This window comes from Dipodomys spectabilis, unplaced genomic scaffold (assembly GCF_019054845.1).
Source record: "Dipodomys spectabilis isolate Male_0828 unplaced genomic scaffold, ASM1905484v1 ptg000163l, whole genome shotgun sequence".
NCBI classification, from domain to species: Eukaryota; Metazoa; Chordata; class Mammalia; order Rodentia; family Heteromyidae; genus Dipodomys; species Dipodomys spectabilis.
Window position 1 is genome coordinate 16,029,016 of NW_024870840.1, and position 25,950 is coordinate 16,054,965.

At 43.3% G+C, this 25,950-nt stretch overlaps 1 protein-coding gene across 2 annotated transcripts in view; it reads left to right on the top strand.

The window, feature by feature from the left end:
• The window catches only part of Rfx4 (regulatory factor X4), a 142,135-nt gene that overhangs the window by 87,863 nt on the left and 28,322 nt on the right, over positions 1 to 25,950 (top strand). For both annotated transcript variants that reach the window (XM_042693237.1, XM_042693238.1), the window contains 6 exons: positions 3,674 to 3,837; positions 8,368 to 8,468; positions 10,686 to 10,744; positions 14,993 to 15,137; positions 18,708 to 18,802; positions 19,455 to 19,572. In XM_042693237.1, the coding sequence (XP_042549171.1) occupies positions 3,674 to 3,837; positions 8,368 to 8,468; positions 10,686 to 10,744; positions 14,993 to 15,137; positions 18,708 to 18,802; positions 19,455 to 19,572 (682 nt within the window). The remainder of the gene's footprint in view (positions 1 to 3,673; positions 3,838 to 8,367; positions 8,469 to 10,685; positions 10,745 to 14,992; positions 15,138 to 18,707; positions 18,803 to 19,454; positions 19,573 to 25,950) is intronic.

Sequence of the window (25,950 nt, forward strand, 5' to 3'; positions counted from 1 at the left end):
TGGGTTCGGTCCCCAGCCCTGGGGAAAAAAAATGCCACTGACTAGTAACATGGTCATATAAGTAGAAAGAATATGCACCTCCATGTAAAATCTCTGTAGAATTTTCTCCTGACAGCGTTATACAGTGAGCTGTGAAGTCCCATAGTTTCAGGTGTGAGTCCTAAACCTACTGCTTACTAGCCTGTGACTTGATCTCTCTGAGCTTTAATTTGTTTTTTTTTTTTTTTTTTTTGGAAGGAGTATCTGATGTATTACAACATAACAAATGGCACATATTTTGGCAGTCATTTTTAATGACAGCTTTCTGACAATGTAGTTGGAAGCTACTAGATATTTTCCCACATGTTGTCAATATATTAGCAATAAACTTAGACATGGCAATGAATTAGGAAATTTGCTTAGAAAGAAATCTCCTGGTAACTTTATGGCACCAAGGGAAAAGGGGCTGAGGAGTGAGGAGAAGTTATCAGAATTCTTTCTTCTGTCTAATAATAAGTTTCCATTTATTAAATGCCTACACAATGCCAGGCATTTTACATAAGTTATCTTGTTTCATCCTAATAATAGGTCGGAACTATTATCTCCTGTTTTATAAAAGCTGCAAACTCTTAGGTATTTAGACCTGAGCACCAGATTCAATTTGATTTAACATGGACACATTAGATAGAGCTTTTCATCTTCAGCCCCAAATCTGTTTTTCCCAATTTGGAGATTGCTCCTACCTGCCACCTGACTTCCCAAGCCACAAACTTCCATTCTTTCCTTCTCACCATGGTCCTTCCCCATCCCTCAGAAGATGATGTCATCCCTAAGTCCTTTTCACTGTGATCTCCACATTCCAGCTTTTTTTTTTTTGTGGTCAGGAGGCTTGAACTTTGGGCCTGGGCGCTGTCCCTGAGCTCTTCAGCTCAAGGCAAGCACTCTACCACTTGAGCCACAGCACCACTTCCGGTTTTCCCACAGTTAATCGGAGATAAGAGTCTCACAGACTTTCCTATCCAGGCTGGCTTTGAAGCACGCTCCTCAGATCTCAGCCTCCTGAGTAGCTAGAATTACAGGCATGAGCTACCAGCACCCGGCTCCACATCCCAGCTTTTGATCTCTGCATGATTCTCCTTCCTTCCTTTTCCTTTTTGCCCAGAGACACTGGAACTATTGAATACCAAATGGCAAGGAGAAGGAAGGGAGGTCAGAACTGGGCAATATTTTCCTATTAAATCTATGATGAAACGGGACTGCTCAAGTCTCTCTTTGCAGCTCAAAAGGCTTACAACAGACAGATGACTGCCAAAGACCCGTATCTCCCACAGATTTATTTTATCCTACACAGCAGCTGATCTTTTCCAGACTTTTTGCTAGAAACTGACTGCTTATATAAAAAGGCAAGGATAGGGCTGCATGCCAGCAGAGCCAAGAAAGGCAGACAAAATTGGATTCTTCCACCGCTTAAGAATCGAGTGTGCAGAGCTGCTCACTCAGAGCGGGAAGAATAGGCAGGATGGCCCAGCAACAACTCTGAGGCTAATCCCAGGGACAAGCCAGGATCCACAGACAGGGGAGGTTCCTCTGTGAGGCAAGCACCTTGTCCAAGAGTGGTGGCCATCTCCAGGCCCAGGCCAGGCCAATAGGCAGCCACCAGATCTGTCAATGATGGAGCATGACTCCCATGGGGAGTTCTGAGAAACAGAAGTATACTGATTTCTTGGCTGTAGATGTGACAGCACCTTCATGATACAGTGATGATGATGATGATGGTGGTGGTGGTGGTAGTGGTGATGATGATCATGTAAAAGCGGCTAAATTCTATTAAGCATTATAATATACTATGTTTTGTTTTAAGTACATTTAAACCATCTCCACCAAAACCTGTGCATAAATACTATTTTTACCCTCATTTTACAGATGAGGAAACTGAGGCTTAGAAATATTACATCCGGGCTGGGAAGGTGGCTCAGTGATAGAGCGCTTGCCATGCATGCTTGAGGCCCTGGGTTCAATTCCTCAGCACCACATAAGCAGAAAAAAAAAAAAAAAAGCTGGAAGTGGCGCTGTGGCTTAAGTGGTAGAGCGCTAGCCTTGAGCTGAAGAGCTGAGGGACAGTGCCCAGGCCCAGAGTTCAGGCCCCACGACTGGACCCCCCCCCCAAAAAAAAAGAAATATTACATCCCCAACTGATTGTGGGACCAGATTCTGTCTAGATTTTTCTTTGTTTTGATTTTCCTGACTGAAAAGTTGGCAAATATTTTCATTTATCATGGAATAAACTAGGCACATTAGGTCTCACAACCTATAGAGCTGTCTTTCATTCACACTTCGATCAGCATTTTGGCAATCACCATCTCTTCCTAGAAAGTCTGAGGGTATTGCTTCTCTCTCCATCCCTGTCCCACAGACCCGTGTCCCGTGCTTACACGGGGCAGTGCAGTCAGGCTGGCATCAAGGACTTCTATTCATGGGAGACTGATTCCAGGTGGCCCTGCTGGGGATGGGCAGGGTTCCATCTCCTTGGACAAAAATAACAAGATCCTACTCCTAGGAGGGGTCTGAAGGCTGCTGCAGGCCATCATGGCAGGGACAGAAAGCTGGAGAGTGACAGTAGCCAGGAAGGGCCATGGGTCTCAGGAATGAGGTAGGATTCCATTTACCAAGGGACAAACAAACTGGCCACGAGGCTGACTGGTGGAAGGATCAAGGTAGATGTAGACTCTTATCATTTCCATGCTTTTCTGTCTGACTTCAGACAATTCACTTAAGCGTTCCCATATTAGAGAATATGGCTTAGAGAGGACCCCAGGAAAGAAATTTCATGGAGTTATTGAGACCAGCAAAGTACCAGACTGGAGATGATAAATTATCCCACATTGGTTGAGGAATGATTTGGGGGGACCTGGGATTTGGGAAATGATACTTATGGGGCCCAAGTGTGCCTATCTTGGGGAGAAGGAAGACTACATAGCCCTGAATTAAAGTGTTCCCAGCCTCAGGACGGGCTGCTACTCCATGTTAGCAGAAGTATATGTATTTGGAGATGTTTAGTATATACACTAACTCACCATCTTCTATTTCCTCTCACTTCACTCACCTTATCCCACCCTTCACCCTTCTGTCTCCTCTTCTGCCCTCTACACACACACACACACACACACACAGCCAGAAGTGGAGCTGTATCTCAATTGATAGAGCATTAGCCTTGAGCCAAAAAGTTCAGGGCCAGTGTCCAGGCCCTGAGTTCAAGCCTCAGGACCAGCACACACACACACACACACACACACACACACACACACACACACACACACACACACACACACACACACACACACACACACACACAGTACCATCACCCTCCCTCCTGAACTACTTCTCCCCATGCAGCAAGCTTTGAAGGAGCCTAATGCACGAAATGAGGTGCTCAGGTTCTAAGCAAAGGAGGCCACAGACAGCCAGGCCAGGAGGTCTCCAGCAGTGCGCCTGGCGCACGCATGCGCATGCGCATGCGCAGGGGATGACTTGGGGCAGAAAGCGCTCCCTCCAGCACTCCAGGCTGGGGGAGGGGAGGGGTCTGCTGCGGATGGGGAGTTAGCAGCACTGCAGACCAGACTGCATAGATGAGGTCCCGTGGTTCTCGTTGGGAGGACCTCCCTAAACTCACGTTTCTCTCTGTGGGTCCCCACAGGTTCAAAGTTTCCTTCTGCACTTTTGGCAAGGAATGCCACCCCACATGCTGCCCGTATTGGGCTCCTCCACGGTGGTGAACATCGTCGGCGTGTGCGACTCCATCCTCTATAAGGCCATCTCCGGGGTGCTCATGCCCACCGTGCTGCAGGCGTTACCTGACAGGTGGGCACGCTCGTTTTCAGCTCCCCTTGTGGGGAAACCCAAGCCCTGAGGGATGCACTTCTTCTTCTCGTTGTAATCGTGCACTGTGCCTTGCAAAGATCTTTAATACTGGGCATTGAGCTACCGGGTCCAAATTCAAGAGGTAGAATGGGGTACACAGGGAAAACTCTGCCTGTCCTTTTCCCGTTCCCCAGACCACTTTGTGTCTCCCAGAGCAGCAGATCCAATCCTACTTGGGGTCAGCCTTACCTGCTGTGCACATGCAATCCACGTATAGAACACACTAGTTTCTCTTTTCTCACTGCAATGGTTACACTTTGGTGTGTACTGTTGACTGTATATACTGTTCTGTGCCTTGCTCTAAAACAAACCGGTTTAACCCTGTGTCTTACAAAGGACAGCTTCATCCCCACCCTGCCATAAGATGGACTGACTCACTGGGACCCTCCCCAGAGAGGGAGGGTGGGAAGAGTCAGGAGATAGGCCTCTGACCCCATCCTGTGAGATTGCATGCTGGTGCTCTACCACTGGAGCCACAGCTCCACTTCTGGCTTTTTTTTTTTTTTGGTTATTAATTGCCCAGGCTGACTTCAAACCTCAATCCTCAGATCTCTGCCTCCTGAGAAGCTAGTATTAGAGGTGTGAGCCACCAGCGCCCAGCTTTTTTTTTTTTTTATATGATCTGACAGTTTTCCTTTTTAGTTGCGTTGTCTAACCCTCTACAATTACTGTAATTATATGGTTGAGTTAAATCTTCCATCTTGCTAGTTGTATTCTATTCATTGGTGTTCTCTTAGCTCCATTGGTTCTTTCCTGTGTCTGGTTTGGGTTAATTATGTTTTATCAATACATTTATTACCTTGATTATCATGTTACTTATACGTGTTGGTTTTTTTTTAACTAATGGTTACTTTGGGTTATATACCCTTAGCTAGTTAAATATACTTCCAAATAACATTATACTCCTTCACATACAGTATCAAAACCTTAGAACAGTATACTCAGTCTGTCAACCTTTCTTTTGTACTATTGTTGCCATTTTGTACCTAGATATGCTGTCAACTTGCAAAATATTATAACAATGTATGCCTCTGATAATTGTTTGATAATTATGTTTTTAGAGTGATATAAGCTATGGAATCTGATCTTTATATCTATGTTCTTTCCAATGATTCCTGATCTTCTTTTCTCTCTATTCTTTTTTTTTTTTTTGGCAGTACTGGGATTTTGAACACTTGCTAAGCAAGCATTTTATTTTAGATAGGGCCTTGCATTTTTGTCTAGGGCTGGTCTGGGACTGCAATCCTCTTGTGCATGTCTCTGACATAGCTGGGTTAGAGGTGCACTCCATCACACCCAGTGAGTTGATGGAAAATGGGTTCTTGTTAACTTTTTGTCCAAGCTGGCCTCAAAGCTCAATCCTCCAAACCCTCTGCCTCCTGTTTAGTTTGGGATTCAGGCATGATTTTCATTTCTTTAAGTAAAGTATTATTATCTTGTGATACCCTAATCCTCTGCCTGCAGAATTTTCATTGATATTTCCTGTGTTGAAAGTCTGGTGATAATGAATTTATATTTTTTCTCTGAAATGTATTTTGTTTCTCTTTCATTTTTGAAAGATACTTTCACTGGGCTTAATACTGTGAATTCACAAGTTTTGTGAGTGTGTGTTTTATTTGGTTTTCAACATTTTAAAGACTTCACTCCACTACTTTTGGCTGGCACATTTGTTCATCTTTTCTCTGTGTGTGACATGTGCTTTTGGTTCTTGGTTGCCCTAAAAAAAATTTCTCTCTCTCTGGTTAGTCTCTAGATGTTTGACAATGATATATCTATGAGTTTGGTTTTATTTTCCATTCTGATTAGAGTTTTGTGAGCTTCTTGGAACTTTGATTTAATATATCTTACTATATTTGGAAATTTCCCAGACATGTTCCTTATTTCTTCTCTTCTCCTGGTATTACAATAACAAGGATGTTAGAACATTTGATATTGTCCCATAACTTGGAGGCTCTGTTTTTGTTTTTGTTTTTCTTACTAGTTTTTCTCAATGAGTTTAGACTGAGTAATTGTTGGACTATCTTCTAGTTCACTGATTTATTCCTTGATAGTCTGGTGATGCTGATGGCTTTGTCTCTTGGGGATTGATTTTTCTGACTTGATTTTGAATACCTTATGAGTTTGACTGATTACAGAAATGTTTAAAACAACAGACACTAAAGCAAACAGCATTAATGCCCAAAATGGGTGTATCTGTCTGCCTAGATTTGGATGAGAGTTGCTGGGTAAAGAGTTACTCAAGAAGTCATTAGGCTTGGGCTTTGTTGTTGCTATGCCTTACCTTCAGCGTATCACCAAATTCTTCTGAGGTCCTTGTGTTTAGGTTGGAAGCTGTGGACTCCTTGCCCCAACCTTACTTTTTTTGTGCCAGCCTCATCTTTCACCTTCCCTGTGTAATCACTACAGTTGGTGCTTGTCACTTCTTAGTTGGGACTTAGGATGGCACCTACTTCACACTATGAGGTGGAAAATGAAAGAAGTTACATGTGAAGTGTTTAGTGACTGGCACTTGTTAACAAGTAATGCTATTATCACATTGGAGCTGTTGTAACAGCATCACAGTGGAGGTCACCTGGGGACCTGGAGTGCTCGGTGAAGATGCAGGAGAAAGTCTGAAGCTGGAGTCACCTTCCCAAAAAGAGAGGAAAAGGAGTCTCAGCCTAGGAAGCGAGCTGGGAGGAGGCAGGATGGTCAGGGTGCAGGTGAGCCTCCAGGGAAGAGGAGGGAAGGTGAAGAAGGGAGTGGCAGTCAACCTGAGCTTGGCCCCAACAGGAAGTAAGCGCACTACAAGGAGGAGGTGAGCCAATCAGAATACAGAGCACTCGAGGAACCAGTAGCAAGATGCTACTCTTGGAGTAAGAGATTAAGCAACTGAACAAGACAATGTTCTTTCTCTTATACAATATGTGGACCTTGTTTGGATTTTGACTATACCATTGACAGGAATAGAGGAATTGGAACACAGACTGAATTTTAGATGATGTTACTGAATTAACCATTCATTCTGTTAGGTATACAAATGACATGAGGATTTTAAATGCACGCACACGTGGGTGCATGTATGCATATACATCCTTAGGAGTGCACACAAAGCTGCTGTGAGTGAATAACACTGTGGGTTTGCTGAGGACATTCAAGAAAAGAAAAATGTGGCATGTAGTACATTTAATTAAGTAATTTAACTAAGTAAGCAAGTAAACTGGAAAAATAGTGCTAGTTGTTGAAAGTGGGTCTTGAGTGTTTAGAGCTTTGTTTTATTATCTTATCTAGGTGTATATTTGAAACTTGATGATAAACAAGTTTAAAAGCAAGCCTTCATGCCTGGTAGAGTTTAGTTCTGATATAGGGCACACAAGAAAAGAAGCAGGTTGGAGGGGAAAGAGAGGGCTCTCTTTGGGCATGTGGAGTCTGACCTACCCTTGGGAGAGGTGTCATATACACAACGAGCCCGAGGTATTAAGGTGAGTGCAGATGGTGACTGAAGCTGAGTATAGAGAGATTTCTGACTAGTGGAGGAACAATCTTTGTGAGAAGAAGGCCCAGGACTAGACCTGAGGAACTGGAAGACAAAATGGGCAGATAAAGGGTGGCAAGCTCTGTGGATGCAAGAACAGAAGACTGAGGGCAACAGATGCCAAAGGAAGCCAAGGAAGGCAAGGGGGGTATGGACAGTCAACATGGAGAGAGGGCCTGGTGTCCAGTATGACCACAGAGCGTTCCATGGGCGACACTGGGTTGATTTTCATAGCAAGAGCTAGAAAATGGTGCTCAATGTCTCTTAAATCTGAATCCCCCATCTCTCACAGTCCAACCTAATCAGTGCTTCTCACCTCTAGCCCTCTCTACTTCCTGTCTCAAAACGGCTCTTCACTCTCCAAATCTACTATGGTTTGGAGGGTTTGCCAGTGGTCTGCCAATTTAAATGCTTACCATTGCTTCCTAACTCCCACCTTCACGCTCCCCACAGGCTCTCCAAAAATACAAAGGAAAATGACTTAGGTAACTTGTAGGCAGAGACAGAAGAGGGAAACTGGGAGAAAGTGAGGAAAGAGGTGACATTGTAAGAAAAAAAAAAAGAAAAGAAAAAGAAATGCACTCAACATGACCTATGAAATGGCAATCCCTTAATAATAACAATAAAATTATATATATGCGTGTGCATATACATATATGTGTGTGTATATATATATATAAAATATATTTTTTTAAAAACCATAAAAGAGCACAGTTTACTTGTAGAAATCCTTCTGGATGCCACTTGGACAGTGGCTTTTTCCTACACAACTGTGTACCATAGGCTACCATTTCTCAACAAGGCCGGGCTGCCGGATGTGTTTGAGCAGATCTGCTATGTGGCCCAGTCTGGTAGCAGCTAAATCACAACGAGGGAAGTAAAATCCTCTAGAGAAGCCTTTGGGGAGGATGGGGCACCCAGAGAAGGTACCTAAAATGCACCGTGTCCCTTTTCAGCTTAACTCAGGTGATTCGAAAGTTTGCCAAACAGCTGGATGAGTGGCTGAAAGTCGCCCTCCACGACCTCCCTGAAAACTTACGAAACATCAAATTTGAATGTAAGTACTACATCTGGGAGCAGAATGAATGAGAGCGCAGCATTGACTGCCAAGTATTTTACATAGGTTATTGATGACAGCCGCTAAAATGTTCTGTTGGCCTACAATGACCCAAGTACTATGCTTAGTACTTGACAGGCAGAAACTTATTGAATCCTTATGGAATGTTTATTATGGGTGGCGAACTTGAAGAGGAATTCAGACTTAGAGAGTGAGGTAGGTAGCAGAGAGAAGATTTATTCCCAGGTTTTCCCATGTCAAATTTTCTGCTTCATTCAACTCCCATGCTCCCCCAAGTCACACAGTCTCCCCAAGCTGGTAACCAAACTCATGTCTAAGTGACCTCAAATCTCTGAGATTTCCTCCAAGCTCCTCCAAGCACCAAATGGTGAACGCTGTTTACGGAGAACAGCTTAAAAGGATTCACATCGTCTCTTGTCCAATTAGCAAGCCAAATTAATATTTCTCCTGAGGGGGGTGAGGGAGGGCTGAGGAATGGGGGTTTTCTCTGTGCTGACTGCCCCCCTTCTCAGTGATGTTCTGAATCCATATGTCTGCACCTGTGAAGCTTGTGACCGCTCATTTGTTGCTATTAAGCAAAAAGGAAATGATTTTTAAAGCAACATCAAAATCAATATATGTATGTATATATATATATATGTTTCTTAAAGCTCTATTTGAATACAGCTTGCTATTCTTGCCCAAAATAAGTGGCAAGAGGAAAATAAGGGCGATCAAATTACCCTCTCTCTGCAGGCCAGGGAACACTTTCAGACTGGCTTTGAGGCCACCCCGCAGTGCCCATCACCTACTGATAAAGCCCGCTTTATTTCACGGCTCTCAGTTCTTTTCTTTTCTCCCACACTAAATTCCACATCACAAAGTTAGAGAAAAAGTAATTAAGGAGATGGATTAACGATTGATCAGCCTGGAAAATAAGAAGTTCATCTGTTCCACCCCCCTCTTCCCTGCCTCCTCCTGTCCTCCCCATCCTCATTCCTCTACCCCACACCCTATTTTTCAAACCAGGCCAGCTCTGAGTGCAGATTAGAATAATCCTAGGGAAATTTCTGAGTATTTTTTTGTGAGCAGTTCAAAAACGAATGAGAAGAATGCTCCATGCCCATTTTAATTACACCAAGCAAACAAACCAGTTCAAAGTCGGCAGTGAGGCGGTTCCAGGGCCCTTCCTCCTGTGTGTCCCCTGGGAAGTGGCTCTTCCCAGGGATCCTACAAATTTGGGGCCTAGCCAGAGAGACAGAGACAGAGACAGAGAGACAGAGAGAGGACTCAGGAAGAATGAATACCTTAAGCCCTCGCCTTTCTTTTTTTTTTTTTTCTTTTTCCTTTTTTAATTTTTTTTTTTGGGGGGGGTCCGGTCACGGGGCCTGAACTCTGGGCCTGGGCGCTGTCCCTCAGCTCTTCAGCTCAAGGCTAGCGCTCTACCACTTGAGCCACAGCGCCACTTCTAGCTTTTTTCTTTTTGCTTATGGGGTGCTGAGGAATCGAACCCAGGGCCTCAAGCATGCAAGGCAAGCGCTCTACCACTGAGCCACCCTCCCAGCCCACCCTCACACTTCTTATCTGCTCCAAAATCCACAGATACAAGGTCACTTCAAATGACCAGCATATTCACCCAGGAAATAAGCCCCTTTCTTAAAGGTAGCAATCATCAAAACCCACAAACAGGCCAGGAAGAGCATTTGGTAGAAACGCCAGATGATGAGATGATGAATGCAAAGCCACATCTGAGTGCAGCCTGCTTTCCACTGAGACACATCAAGGGTCCTATTAAACATACTACTTTTTTTTAAAGGGGCTTCTTCAAAGCTTTCATCTGATTCCTGTAATTATTGATGGGGAGAAGAGATTGAGCTTGCAATTAGTGAAATGAAAGACAAGTAAATAATCGCTTTTACTCACAGTTGATTAACGCCACCATTTCTCACACCTGCTGGTGTGGTGAGTGTGTGACTTTGAAATCAGTCCCCTAACACCCAAATAGGAGAGCAAAGAATAAAATGTAAAGTTTTGCCTGTGGGAGGTGGGGTGGGGGAGGCACGGCTGGGGGGAGGGAGGGCTTACAATGGGGGCGGGCAAGGAGAAACACAGTCAGGCAAAGTAGGGAAGCTACCGTTTGAAAACGACCTCTGGAAAATCCAAGGTAAGATCATAACACACACAAATATTTCAAACTACTTTTTGCTTCTTTTGCAGTGTCCAGAAGGTTTTCCCAAATTCTGAGACGGCAAACCTCATTAAATCATCTCTGCCAGGTAGCTTTCTTGTATCATGCATTAACTACCACCAACATGCTGTGACATAGTGGGGTCTTAAAGCCTTCCTGTAACACCTATCTGATGTTTTCACAAGCACTATCTCTATTAACTTGAATTTATACAATAAAGACATTGAAGGTGAATAGTTTCAGCACATATACACAGTCTTTTATCAGAACTAGGGTTTGAACTCCATGTTTAATACTTGCTAGCTAGGTGCTCTCCCACCTGAGCCATACCCCCAGACCTCTTTGCTTTAGAGTCTCCTGTTTATCCCCAAGTTGGCCTGAATTGTGATCCTGCTATTTGTACTGCCCTATGTAGCTGGGGTGACAGGCATGTACCACCACACCCAGCCTTTATTGGTTGAGATGAGAGTTTGGAAGAGTTGTTTTTTTTTTTTTTGCCTGGGTTGGTCTCAAACCTAGAATTCCTCCTGGTTTTCGGCCTTCTGAGTAGCTAAAGTTAAAAACATAAGTCATTGGGCCTGGCTACACAATCATATCTAATATTAGCTGTCCCTAAACCATTTTTTTTTTGTCCAGTCGTGGGGCCTGAACTCTTGGGCCTGGGCGCTGTCCCTCAGCTCTTCAGCTCAAGGCTAGCGTTCTACCACATAAGCCACAGTGCTACTTACAGCCTTTTCTGCTTATGTGGTACTGAGGATCGAACCCAGGGCTTCATGCATGCAAGGCAAGCACTCCACCACTGAGCCAGCCACCTTCCCTGAACCATTTTTTAATTTAAAAAAATTTAGTGGTGACAGGGTTTGAGCTCAGGACCTTACACTTGGCTGGCACAACATCATTGAGACAAACCTCCAGCCCTGTTTTTCACAGGTTGTTTTTAGAATAAGGTCTCGTTCCCTACCAGGCACACCTGAGCCACGATCCTCCTACTTTAAGCTTCCTATAGTTGCTGAGAATTCAGGCATTCATCCACCTTGTCTAGCTTTCCTCCATGAAAGAGGTTCCATGGACTTTTCTACCTGGGTTGACCTAGAACTTCAGTCCTCTAGTTTTCAGCCTCCTAAGTAACTTGAGATGATAGGTGTTTACCACCATCTCTTGTGAGCTTTTCTGCCCAATCTGGCCTCAAACCTAGATCCTCCCATTCCCAACCTCCCAAGTGGCTAGGATTAGAAGTATGGTCCACAGAGTTTCTAACATCAGTTGCCTATAAACCTTTCAGATATGTTCTCAGCTCACAGTTTTGTGCTGCTCTGAAATAAACTTCAGTTTTCAGCCACTATTGACATTTTTGAGGGTACACAGTTCCATGTGGTATAGCTGTTTGTGCAGCATCCTTGGCCTCTACCCACTAGATATGAGTAGTTCCATCCACCCAACTCCAGTTATGACGAGTAAGAATGCCAATGCTGCCTGAGTTGTAAAATTGTCCAGGCTGTGAGCCATTGAGTCAAAAGAGATAAACAGTTAGCAGGGTGATTTGCTTGTTGTGTCATCTGAAAGAGTTGAAAGCCACCCAATATAATACATAAAACATATGTTAAACCAGGCACCAGTGGCTCATGCCTATAATTCTAACTACTCAGGAGGCTGAGATCTGAGGATCATGGTTCAAAGCCAGCCCAGGCAGAAAAGTCCATGAGACTCTTATCTCTAATAAACTCCTCAGAAAAACCAAAGTGGCACTGTGGCTCAAGTGGTAGGGTGCTAGTCTCGAGCACAGAGAGGCTCAGGGACAGAGCTAAGGCCCTGAGTTCAAGCTCCAGAACCAGCAAAAATGATATGTATATAACAATGTTTATAATAAATTATAAATAAAATATAATAAATATAAACAGTATAAATACATAATAGTATAATAAATATTTACCAAATTTTGTTGAGGTTTTTCCAGATCAGAATTATTTTTAGCACAAAAATACAAGCCTCGAGTGTCTAAAGTAGAAGTGGAGGCTTCCACCCTTACGCCCTCTTTGTAGTGGTAATAGGATGGATTTTAATTGTGTTTCTGGATCTTCACAGAGGGCACCTAAGTCCATTATGGCAACCTACTAACATTACACTTTGGCTGCTAATGACCTTAAAGCAGCAGTAGCTAACTAGTGGCCATGGGCCAAGTCTGGCCCTCAGACATGTACAATTCTTTTTCAATATGCATCTGTTCAAAAATTTGTTTTGGTCACTAGCAGTTGAAACTAGGATGACAGCCAAACACTCAAACTGGCAGGCAGTCCCAAAGCAACGTGCCCAGCAGGTGATCAGCTGCCCAGCTGGATCTCTCTCAGTGGGCGCCACCCTCTGGCACTTGCTCTCCCCCTCTCTCCCTCACCTGCCCCCACTCTCTCTTTCTCTCTCTCTCTCTTATGATTGGCCCACCTCAATCACTGTGGGGCTTGTGTGGGCAGGATTGCAAGATCTCTGGTAGGGTGCTATTTGGTTCTTGGTTGATGCTAGTTATTCAAGGTCAAAGTGGGAGGGAGGGGGTTCTGGATAGAGGAGCCTCAAGGAAGGCTGCAAGTCAGGATCCCCAAAGCATTAAAGGATACCTCCCCACACCTCCCAGTTCCTGCCCTGCCTATGGCACAAAGCGCCCAGGGATGGTATGTGGACCCAAAGAAACCCTTCCAGATTCCTGCCAGCTGCAGAGAATGGGCCGAGCCTGGCAGAGTAGTGGGAATCAGGGAAGAAAGTGACCATTAGCATAATAAACACAACCATATACTGGTTGTGCCTGCCAGCCTGGCCCTGTGGTTCTCTTCTCCATCCTCCATTGTGGAAGAGGAAGAAGGAGTCACAGCAGGGAACACAGACCTCGTTTAAGTGCCCCGTCCTGGGGCTCAGATAGTTTAGGAAGGACTTCACCCCTATAATGTACATGTAGGCAAAACACACCCACTCCTATGCCAAAACCATGTGTAAGGCAAGCGTAAGCACTTGCGCAGACACATGCACATGCATGTGCATGCACACACACACACACACACACACACACACACCAGATCCATCAGCTAGACAGCAAAGCCAGGTGTGCTTGAACCCAGAACACTTAACCTGTGCATTCTGTTGCTTTCATTATCATTAGAGACTGGTACAACTCCTGTATTCATATATTCTAGGCCTCTGACCTTCAAAGACTTCTGCAATTATTTAAGTAGGATTTCCCTTGTGCTTGGACAGTCTGGGCGTAGCAGGAGGTTGTCAGTATTTACCTTTGTCTGGAAGTTCAGGAGCATTAGGAGACTTACAGTATCCTCATATATTTTAAACCTTTTTAATTTTTGGTTAACATATTTTGAAAACATGCCAAGTCAAGGGAACAATCCTGGATGTGTTTTTATTTGTTTTCATTGGTATTGTTCCAACTTGGCGGTGTTGTTCCAAGTATTATTCTACTTTTAAATTTAAGTCTACTAATCAGAGTTTGCTGTGAAAAGTCACAGCTTTAAAAGATAATAATATCTCTGTCTCTGTCTCTGTCTCTCTCTGTCTCTCTCTCTGTCTCTCTCTCTGTCTCTCTCTCTCTCTCTCTCTCTCTCTCTCTCACACACACACACACACACACACACACACACACACACTACCGGGTCTTGTGGTATAGGTATTTTTTCTTCATCTCAATTATTCATACTTGTTTCAGTCTCTGAAGTTACATAAAAGCAAAAACAGAAAACTAAAGACTAAAATGTTTGACATGGTCAGGCCACTAGTGGCTCACACCTATAATCCTAGCTACTCAGGAGGCTGAGATCTGAAGATCAGCCCAAGCAGACAAATCTAAGAGTCTTATCTTCAATTAACCAGCAAAAAGATGAAAGTGAGATTTGGCTCGAGTTGTAAAGCGCTAGCCTTTAGCCAAAAAAAAGTCAAATTGAGAGTACAATGCCCTGAGTCCAAACCCCACAATCAGCACCACAAGCTTGAGAATGCATTTATCTGAAAGTTCTGGGGCTAAATCTACAGTCCCATCCCACAAGCTCACCCAGAAAGCTGACAGATCTTTGGGCTTCATCTCATTGTCCACTGTCTGGCAGGATGGGCTGAGAACAAACAGCATTGGTCTGGCTGAGGCCACTCGGTAGTCATAAATCAAGGACTGTGAGGAGGGATCCACAGTGCCTGGCTTGTCTTGAGTTCCAACATCATCCTTTACTTTCCTGAGATTGACTTTTCCTGACTTTCCCAGCAAAGCCATTAAAAAGGCACAGAAGGAAACCAAGGGGGGAGGGGTCTTGACCTAACATCCCATGTACTAACGAGGGGATTGTCCGGGTGACAGGCATCTCGCACCGTGATCCACAGTGCAGATATCACGTTCCAAATGCTGGAGGACTGGCGGAATGTGGACCTGAGCAGCATCACCAAGCAAACCCTCTACACCATGGAGGACTCTCGAGATGAACACCGAAAGCTCATCATCCAGTGTAAGTTCCCACCAGGGACCAAGCTCCTTCCATTCTTTGTTTTTAAAAGAAAGGAAACAAAAACATACCTTGGTACATAGGTAAGTGGTATTTCCACTCTATTTCTCTCTCCCCGGATCCTGCCTTTCTTTGTTATTCCTGTTAAGTGGGCAGATCCAGGTGTGTGTGTGTGGGGGGGGAGGGTTGGTTAATTGACCAAGCGGACACATTATGAACACGCCTGGCACATTTGGGCGGCACGCAACGTCATGCAAAGGGCCCTACACGTGAGCCTGCTTGCGGACATCTCTTCCACAGTGGTACCCAAAGAATGAGAAGGAAAACTTCATGGAAGTGTGCCTAGAACTAGAACCCCCATTTAAGGTTGAGGTGCTTAGAAACAAATGCTTTCCCTGGGAGGTTCCTGTTCAAGAAGCTTTTCCCTTTAAGGCCTCTCCAAAGGCAAATGGAGCATCTGAAATGTTTGACCCTCCCTCCATGGGGCAGAGCTTCTTTCTTGGCTAACCTAACTCAACTCGGGATTATTCCTCTTTCATCCACAGCAACACACAACCCACCTTTTTTCTCTGTGAGGAATGTTAGAGAATAAAAAAATCTTTGAGACATGGCAATCTGTCACCTGTCTACTCTGCCAGCTCCGATAAATGCACCAAAAGCATAATCTCATTTACTCTGCACACGAAGGCCATGAGCCACTCTTCTCCTGTCACCTCCTGAGAAACTTCATCCCTACAAGAGCTTTTACCCAGGCTCAAAATGGCTACAAAGTAGCCGAGGTGGGCCTTGAACCTAAGCCTAGTCTCAGCCTCACCACCAGTCGCTAGGGTTGCTTCTGTTGGCAGAGCAGAAGAGACCAAAAAGGTATGAAATGTAGATGAGTTTCAGAGCTTCAGGATCTTTCCAAATGCTTTCCATCATGCTTCCTGTTCTGCATTGCCCATTTCCAGTTAGGAAGGCCAAGAGAAAACATGGCCCCAGCACCCTAGCAGCATGGGGCTACCTCTGAGCCACCTGTCATCAGGACCTTCCAATGGGCCAGGCATAGATCAGGCATCCAGGAACAAGAGGGGAATAGAAAGCTGCCTAGAGGCATCCAAGTCCTTAGCTCTGCCCAGCAGTTTCCAACTCAGTCCCTTCTTTCCCTCAGTACCTCTCTTAGAGAAGGAAAGGGAGCTGCAGACTAAGGGAAGAATACAATCAACCAAGGGACATGGGCTGCAGCACTGTGAAGGTCATGACTGTCTCTTTCTCCTGTGAAAGAACTTTCTAGATGCTCTTTAAAGTTCTCTTCAATTCAGAGCAAAATGGCGTCCTTGGAAGTTCTTTGATTCTTTCTTACTACCAGCTGACAGATTTGCCAACTCTACAGTATAAGAAGTAAGAAGTCACCTTCCTGAGGCCCTGGGTTCAATTCCTCAGCATCACATAAGCAGAAAAAGCCGGAAGTAGTGCTATAGCTCAAGTGGTAGAGTGCTAGCCCTGAGCTGAAAAGCTGAGGAACAGTGCCCAGGCCCAGAGTTCAGGCCCCACTACCGACAAGAAAAAAAGGAAGGAAGGAAGGAAGGAAGGAAGGAAGGAGGGAGGGAGGGAGGGAGGGAGGGAGGGAGGGAGGGAGGGAGGAAGGGAGGAAGGAAGGAAGGAAGGAAGGTCACCTTCCTATCCTTACCCATCTATCCCTGTCCTGTTTATCCCATCCCATCTATGATGCACCCCTAACTTGGAATGCTTGACATACCTTAAATTTAAAACATGTACTTTGGCACTTGGGCATGCTATCGGAGTGAGTGTGCATGGATTCTTGCTAAGTGTATGGGGCTTGGGTACCCAACATACCTTGATCTGAGCCTTGGCTCTGGTGCACCGTGACCCTAGTTTCTCTCTCTTGAAGGAATGTAGAAGGATTCAGTGCACATGAACAGTGCTTATGCATAGTATAGTAGCCCCGGGCAAGGGATGTAAGCACATGAGCCCAGCCATGGCTTGAATCTTGCTCCGGTGCTCTACTGTGAAATCTTTGGAAAGTTACTCATCTTTAAGTTGTTCCATCTATTTATCGGTAGGCTGTGGAATAATAATAGTACTTCATTTCCTTCAACAAACAGCTGAGCGTCTGCTCTACACCTGGTACTATTATAGATACTGGTGGTCACAAAGTGACCACGGCCCAGGTGTGCCCTTGTGACATTTGTGCCCCTAGAGTGTGCTCAACTCAGGGTATTTAGAAGAGTGTCTGGCACTTGGCAAGCATTCAGCCACTTATCTGTTGGTGTTTATATTGCACCACTATCCACACTATTGTCATTAACTAAAGAACTATAGGCCAGACCCACCCAGCATCATGAAGAGAGAAAGAATCCTAAAGAGACATCCAGAGACCTGGGTTCTGGTCCCTCCCCCTATGACTCATTTCTTTCTGACTTTTAGTGGGTTGGTTAATCTCATTAAAATATAGCTGCTCCTCTACAAAATAAGAAAGATCAACTAAAGGGCCCATCCCTATCTAAGCGTTGGGACCTCTTATAGCAGACATGAACAAAGTAAAGCAGAGCAAGGCGGCCTGGCCTCTAAAACAGGAAGGAATCTGCTCTGACCAATGAAAAGAAGGGACATTTAGGAAGAGACATATACCATGGATTTAGATCCACTGTCTGATATATTTGTATTTACTATTTGTATTACTATTTGTATTTTTAGTGTATGTGTGTAGGACTCTAGATCTATGGTTTGGTGTATGTAGCATCACACACAAAAATACACACACAAAACACATGTAAGAAAAAATGTTTCCAATTAGAGGTAATTGCAGCCATGTATCTTATTTCCTGTGATGCTTTGCTGATTACAAAGCATTCTACACCCAAATTTCTGATTTGAAGATGCAGACAATTATGATGTGGCAGCAGCAAGGGCTTCATCTACTCAACAAACACTTATTAAGCACAGACTACATGCCAAGCATTGAGTGGCTGGCTCACCTGTACTTAATATGGTTATGGCCCAGAAATAGTTGAATGAGCAGACTTTCCCCACTGACGGCCAGAGAGCAAGTACTTCTACCCATTCATTCAGGCAAGGATTTATGGGAGGAAAAGCTGCATCACAGATAATGCACTAGATAATAAAGATACCAGATAAGAAATTAACAAAGAAACTTAAAACTAGCTATAATCCAGTGTTATTAGAGATACAGTAAGGGAAGAGTAGAGATAATAAAGAGCTTAGAAAGTATAGAGGAGGAATAATTAAGTCAGATGGCATGGGATTAAAGGTTAGAAGAATTTCATCTCAGCTGGGTCATGAACTATAAAAATCAGGGTGTAATGGGGGGCCGGAAAGTAACATGAGGAAGCGGGGAGCAGACCTCAAAATGTTTGCAGGCATGGAGGATGAATCTGAAAAACAAGTTTGCGTGTTTACTTATTTATAAAGCCTTGAATGTCCAGCTAAGTCTTTGGAGTTTTATTTATTCAAGTTTTTATTTTAATTAAAGTTAGATTCCTCTGTTCCTTTAAGACGTGCCCCTCTTTAATTGCAATGGTAGTGAGGCGTGGGCTTGTGCTTTCTTGACAGTATATCAAGAGTTTGACCACCTCTTGGAGGAACAGTCACCCATTGAGTCCTACATCGAGTGGTTGGACACCATGGTGGACCGATGCGTTGTGAAGGTAGGTGAGTGGGAATGGAAGGGGCAGCTTTGGGTCCTGCAGCCCATCCCTGGTCTTTGGGAGCCCCCCAGCTAATGCAGGTGCCCCACAGTGAACTGGCTGGTGTTCTTTAGCAGCCCAGGGATCCAAGGATGAGCCTGGTTCCAGCCCTGGGAGAGCAAGGTGGGCCAGGACATAGAACTGTCTCCTGTCCGAGTCTTCGGGGTCAGCATTTCCTTTATAGACTGTGTACATTCAGCCTTTTAAAGTGCATCTTTGTTGCTGAAATAAAAAAAAGTCAAACCATTTCCTTACAGTCTTAAAGACCCATAAATCTGTCTGGTTCTTAGTCAGTCAGTCAGTCATGGGGCTTCAACTCAGGGCTTGGACACTGACCCTGACCTCTTTTGCTCAAGGTTAGTGTTCTACCATTTTGAGCCACAACTCCACTTCTAGTTTTCTGGTGGTGAATGGCAATAAGTACCTCACAGACTTTCCTGCCCAGGCTGGCTTTGCACCTCAATCCTAGGATCTCCGCTTTCTGAGTAGCTAGGATTACAGGCATGAGCCACCAGCACCAGCTTTTTTCCTATTATTTTTCAGGGACATTAATAAATGGAAGATCAAGTCAACTACTATTTTGTTTAAAAAATATCATTCGCTCTGTTTGTAGGTAGCTGCCAAGAGACAAGGGTCCCTGAAGAAAGTAGCCCAGCAGTTCCTCTTGATGTGGTCCTGTTTTGGTACAAGGGTGATCCGGGACATGACCTTGCATAGTGCCCCCAGCTTTGGTAAGGCCCCTCCAGCCCTCCCTAGGTGTTCTCTGGGCTCCATAGTGTCATCCCCAGTCTTACTTGCTGTCTCTGAGGCCACAGAACACCAGTGTATAATGCATCTGTTCCGGGAGGGATACTGTTAGGACTTGGAGAGAGAAAGACGGAATTACACACTCAAGGTGAGGTAGCGAAGTATTCCCACCTGAAAATGAGCTCCATACCCAGAAATGTGACCTATATTTTAAAAAGAGTCAGTAGCTGTGAGCCTATCACTAGATGTAGGCCTGTCACTAGATGTACCCTACAGGCTCTGCTTCTATAGGGCCATTGTGCAGAATTCTATTGCTGTGGACATCTCAAGACAGCAAGGGAGGATGCCACCGAGTTTAGACATGTGCAAATGGACCAGTCAGCACTCATTAGTGGTTTTCTCCCCTCATTTTCCAAAATTGACAGTTGCCTTTTCTTAAAAAACAACAAAAAATGTTCTCTAGCCTGATCTCTCTAGAAGAGAGTCTTCTGTTGTTTTGTGAGTCCTGGAAGTTGAACTCAGGGCCTGGGTGCCATCCCTGAGCTTCTTTAGTTCAAGGTTAGTGTGCTATACACTTGAGCCACAGTTCCACTTCTAGCTTTTTCTGTGATTAATTGGAGATAAGAGTCTCTCAGACTTTCCTGTCTAGTCTGGCTTTGAACCAACAATCCTCAGATCTCAGCTTCTTGAGTAGCTAGGATTATAAGCGTGGGCCACCAGTGCCTTGGCTTTAGAAGAGGGTTTTTTGTTGTGTTTAGGGGTGGGGGGAAGGGAGTTGGTGCACATTTTCCCCATTATCTCACTATCCTTGAGACTTTCACTGCAACTCCCCACCTAACTTCTTTCTAATGTAACAGGGCTGACAATGTCTTCCCAGTCTCTGCAGGCAGAAATCCAAACCACTAACCTGGTGAGAATGCGATCCTCCCTGCGAGGACATGGTTTTCTGCTTTTCAGCAGAGAGAAGGAAGTGTGTGTGTTGACTCCAGGTCACCATCAGCCAAGTGTGGTGTGGGACCCTGAAGGCATTCACTGGACATTTGAAGTCCCAGCACTTGGCCCCCATGTCTGAGGCATTTCAGCAAAGTGCTGTTGATCAATTTTCTGGCTAATTGTTTCAACTGTCTGTTTTACTTTGCAAGTGGAGATATGGTTTTGTTCCTCATTATCTCCAATTAATCCAATCTGCCATAGGTTTAATTTGACACTTTTCCATTAAGTTTTTTTTTAATGGTATTCTGCCATACAATGAAGTGACAGTACAGTGAAACCCCAAAGCCCTAGGCTTTCTCAATTTTCCTGTCTTTGAAAGCCTGTGTTTACTCAGTCTGAGATGCATTTTGCAGTGGAGTTCTTTCATCTCAGCCCTGAAAGGTCTCTGAGCCTTCCTGTGCCCTGGCTACAGATGGGAATTCTCTTTGAGTGGAGCGTGGAAATGTTCTGGTGACTGCTACCTATGCAGTGCCATCAAGGATGGCTTTTGATGATTTCCAGTTCAACACAGTTAGTGTTAGCACATGTTACCTCTAAGTTCTGGAAAGATCATTTCTACATAACTGCTTTCACTTAAATGAATGGTTGAAAAAAAAAATCTCAAAGATCTCAAAAATCTTCAAAATCCAAGATACACATAAACACACATGCCCACCAAGTGAACATCTACATTTTGTTTTATCAAAATCTTACTCTTCATTTTGCTGATATAAACTAAGCATTTGACAAACAACCTCCCACTAGATATGGAAAGCAATTCGCTTCACATTACTCCGGGCAATTCATTTTTGCAGAGCTAACAGTCAAAGGGGGGTGGTGGAGGGTGGAAGGAAGTTTGGATAGTAGAACAATGAGAGTTTTTTGCCTGGGTTGAATTTATGACCGAGAAACTTGGTTCCACAAACTTGGTTCCACAGCATGGACTTAACTCTTTTGGAAATACACACCATTTTAGCATATACTGCCAACTCAGACAAATGGCAAGAAACAAAAACAAACAAATAAACAAGAAAAGGAGAGCTATCAATTCGATTTCAGTTTTATGATAGTTCTCAACCTTGAATGGGCTGAAATAATACCTGTCTCCAAGTCCATTTGGCAAACTCTCTGAAATGGCCCAGCTCATCGGACTCATTGTTGGGTTTTGCAGCTTGGGGTGATAGACAAGTTGAAAGAATTTGCAGCAAACAAAAGCCCAGCTCCCCCTCTCTCCCTGTATATGTCAAAGACCCAGTTGGTGGCTGTGTTTGGGTCATGTGCTCCCTGTATGAAAACAGCTAATTAGGAAAGAGAGCCCTCTGTTCCTAGCCCCCTCCCCCAGCCGCAAGGGCTGGCTCTAGGCTCTATATATCTTATAACTCGCACATGGCCCTCCGCCGGGTGAATGGCGTGGAGCCTCTGTGCCAGCATGGCGGGCTGACCATCACAATGATGTGTGAAAGACCACGAGGAGACCAGGGGCAGATTCGATCCGCTCTTCCCAGAACAGCCCCTTTCAAAGGTAGTTGACTCCTTCCTTCCCCTTAATTCCTTTTCGCTAGTTGCTCCCTAATTTGTTTTCATTCAAAGAGCCTATACTGTGAACTGAAAAATAGCCAGACTTCCTTTCTTTGCTGTAAGCAGTGGCTTCTAGCAAACATTGTCAGCAAAAGGTAGCAGGGAGTGGACTCTCAAGTCTGGAGAGAGCTGAGTGAATGGAAGTTTCTATTTAAAAACACAAACCACATTTGCTGTTGATAGCTTTGATTTCAGTTCATAGGCTGCCTGGGTCATACCCCTTCATTCAGGATTTTTTTTTTTTAAATCAAATGTCCATTGATTTCACCGTTAGGAACATCTGGAAGGGAACATTTGTTCCTGCAAGGACTTCAGTGTAAAACCCTTTGGGAAACAACCCCAGCATGACAGCTGAGGGGGCACGGCTGCACATCGCTTCTAGGGTTCATTTTTTTTCTGCATGCTTTGTTTTCTGGCTTAGTATCAAAGCTCACCCACTTGGGCAGGGCCTAGGTGGCCTTCTAGAATGCTTTTCTGTACACAGATGTCCTGACCTGGTTCTCTATTACGCAGAACCAGCTAAACTGCAGGGCCTTTCTGTTTACAATGTCACTCGGGGCCTCACCAAACACCAAGAGGCAGGAACTGCTTTCCTTGTATTCAGGAGAGGAAGCAGAGACCCATAGAGGCGAGGAGAGGCGGCACAGAGTGTCGTCCTGGGTATGCCTTCTGTTCCACTACCCTACCTCTTCTGCCTTTCTTCAGCTGAATAACAACTATAACAACTCTTAGAAAGTGCCTCATAGACTTTGGACACAATATCAGGCACCTTTTCCTTTACTTCTGCTATCTACCACGAGTCCCATTTCTATCCTCCATATGTTAGATGAGGATGTAAAGTTGGAACTGGAAGGACTTGCTTAAGACTAGACACACTAATGAGACAAGAAAGGCTAATGATTATTATTATAACAAATATGTAGCAAGCACATACTATCATTTGATTCTCATGATCATGTTACCTTTGCAAAGCAGGTAAAAATAGGTGTAAAAAGGAGCTTGTAGAATATTCTTCCCCAGGGTCAAGGTGGCAAGTGGCAGAGCTCTGTTTTAAAATCCTGACCACAAAGTCTACACTTAATTACCACAATTACCCTGGTCTCATATGGATGGAAGACAAATTTTTTATTCACATTAGTGGTTTTAAATATATGGCTTAGAATTTTAAGCTGAAAATCAATGAGGAAAAAGAGCAATAGATTGCCACAAGCAATAACAGATGCCAGAAGACAACGGAGTAATGTCTTTGAAGTGTTGAGAATAAAAACTGTCAACTATAATTCAAGAATGAAGACAACAGAAAGACATAGTTATACAAAGACTAAGAAAATTTAGCACCCACAGGTCTTCATTAAAAAAAAAAAAAGAACTATTAAAGGATACATTTCAGCAAGAAGAACAATAAAGTGACAGACAGGTCTGCTACGTAAGTAACAATGATTCTGTTATTGTTGCTGTGTAAGAAATTACTGCAAAGCTGAGTGGGATACAGCCATTATTTGATTATCTTAGTGGATTCTGTGGGTTGGGATCACATGGGTGCAGGTGAGACTGTCCCAGTGGTGAAGGAACCAGTGTCAGATATGGTCTAACTTCTTTTATACTCTGTTGGTCCAACCAGTAGTCACAGGCCTACCAAGATTTAAAGGGGTTACACAGATAACCCCCTCCCCAATTTTCAATGAAAGGCGTATAAAGGACTTTGGGGGCCTGGTTTTCATATGAGAGAAATATATGAAATATGTAAATAACTTTAATTGACTTCTGATTGTAATCTTCAAATGGATCATTATGTGTGTTTTAAGAAGGTAAAACCAATTTGTAGGGGGGGAAAAGCTAACAATAATTGAAAGAGAATGTTCAAGGAAAAGTTAATGTCAAGGTCTTTGTTTTATGTAATATTCAACCATTTTAGACTTTGTTGGGAACTTTTGTAGTTTTATTATTTGATAACTTAAGTGATCATCACTAAGAGAATAGAGTTATACTTTACAGAGGAAAACATAGAAGAATATGAAAAATTAAGCAGTGGCAAGAACTGAAAAGGCATTGGAAGTATAGAAAATAAATGGATAAATCAAAAACTCAAAATATAATGGCAGCTAAAATATATAATGGCAGCAAAAATTAATAATCACAGTAAATGAAAAAATCTCTTCCCTCAAGAAACACTAGATAAAAATATTTTTACAGGTACACTTTCTTAAACTTACAAGAAACATAATTCTTAGTTTTTGAAAAGAAACATGAAAATGTGAAAAGTTAGGATCTAAGAGAATAATAATGAAGAATGAAAGCAATCATTCTTGTCTCATCCTTCTTTATGTAGCTAGTCTCAATTTCAATACTGACAAGAACAGAGAGGAACAAAACTGTGACTGAACCATATGTTTTTTTGATGGATGAAAGTTTCGAAGTAAAATACTAGCAATGTTTTAAAATAAAAGACAGTGCCAACTTTTAAAAATCATGATAAACAGGGGCTGGAAAGGTGGCTCAGTGGTAGAGCACTTGCCTTGCATGCCTGAGGCCCTGGGTTCGATTCCTCAGCACCACATAAGCAAAAAGAGAAAAGCTGGAAGTGGCGCTGTGGCTCAAGTGGTAGAGCGCTAGCCTTGAGCTGAAGAGCTAAGGGACAGCGCCCAGGCCCAGAGTTCAGGCCCCACTACTGGACCCAAAAAACAAACAAACAAAAAAAAAAAACAAAAATCATGATCAACAGGTCTATGCTAAAAAATTCAAATATGATTCAAGATCTGAAAAGCTGCTAATTGACATAGTAAATTAATAAAGGAAAATATGATCATCTCTCTAGATACAGAAGAAAAATATTTGATTGCCATTTAGCTCTTAAGTATGATTTTTTTTTTTTTTTTTGGTTGGTTACTGAGCTTGAACTCTGGGCTTGGGCGCTATTCCTGCATTCTTCAGCTCAAGGCAAGCGCTCTACCGCTTGAGCCACAGAGCCACTTACAGTTTTCTAGTGGTTTATTGGAGAGATTCTCATGGACTTTCCTGCCCGGGCTGGCTTTGAACCTCAGATCTCAGCTAGGATTACAGGTGTGAGCTACCGGCACCTGGCTCTTAAGTATAATTTTTAAGAAAACTCTTGGCAAACTAGGAATAGAAGAGGATTTATTTAGTATTAAAGAATATCCAAAACTCTGCAATATGCATCATATTAAATGGTAAAATTTTAGGATGTATCCCATTTAAGTCATGAAAAAACAGAAATTCCTTTTAATACTATTTAATAAATAAACAGGCACTAGAGATCTTAGCCAATCAATAAGAAAACACAAAATTGTCTATACATAGATGATTTTCTATTTATGATTGATGATAAAGGAAAGATAATTTACAAGCTAGGTTCACAAAAACCATTCAGAATAGCAACTTAGACTAAAAGATATCAAGAAATAATTCTATCAAAAATTATTTTAAGATCTTCAGGGAGGAAAAGTAAAGGCAATTTAATACTTCATGCTCATGTTTGGAAAAAAAATTCGACCTCAAAAAGATGTTAATTCTCTTCATGTTAACTTATAAATTCAATGAAATGTCAGCCTAAATTTTAGGATTCTTTTTCTCTTTGATTTTGATAATCTCTTAAAATACATATGGAAAAGCCAAAGTAAACTAGTAAACACATTATAGATGTAACAAAGAGCAAGGTATAGGAGTTGCTTACTAGCAGGCAAGTTTATTATTCAGTAATCAGTGTGGCACTCTAGCAGTGATGGGCAAGGTTAATCACCCCTACTCTGCTAGCTCATTTCCTTGTTATTCTCGATTTCCAAATAATGTGCCCA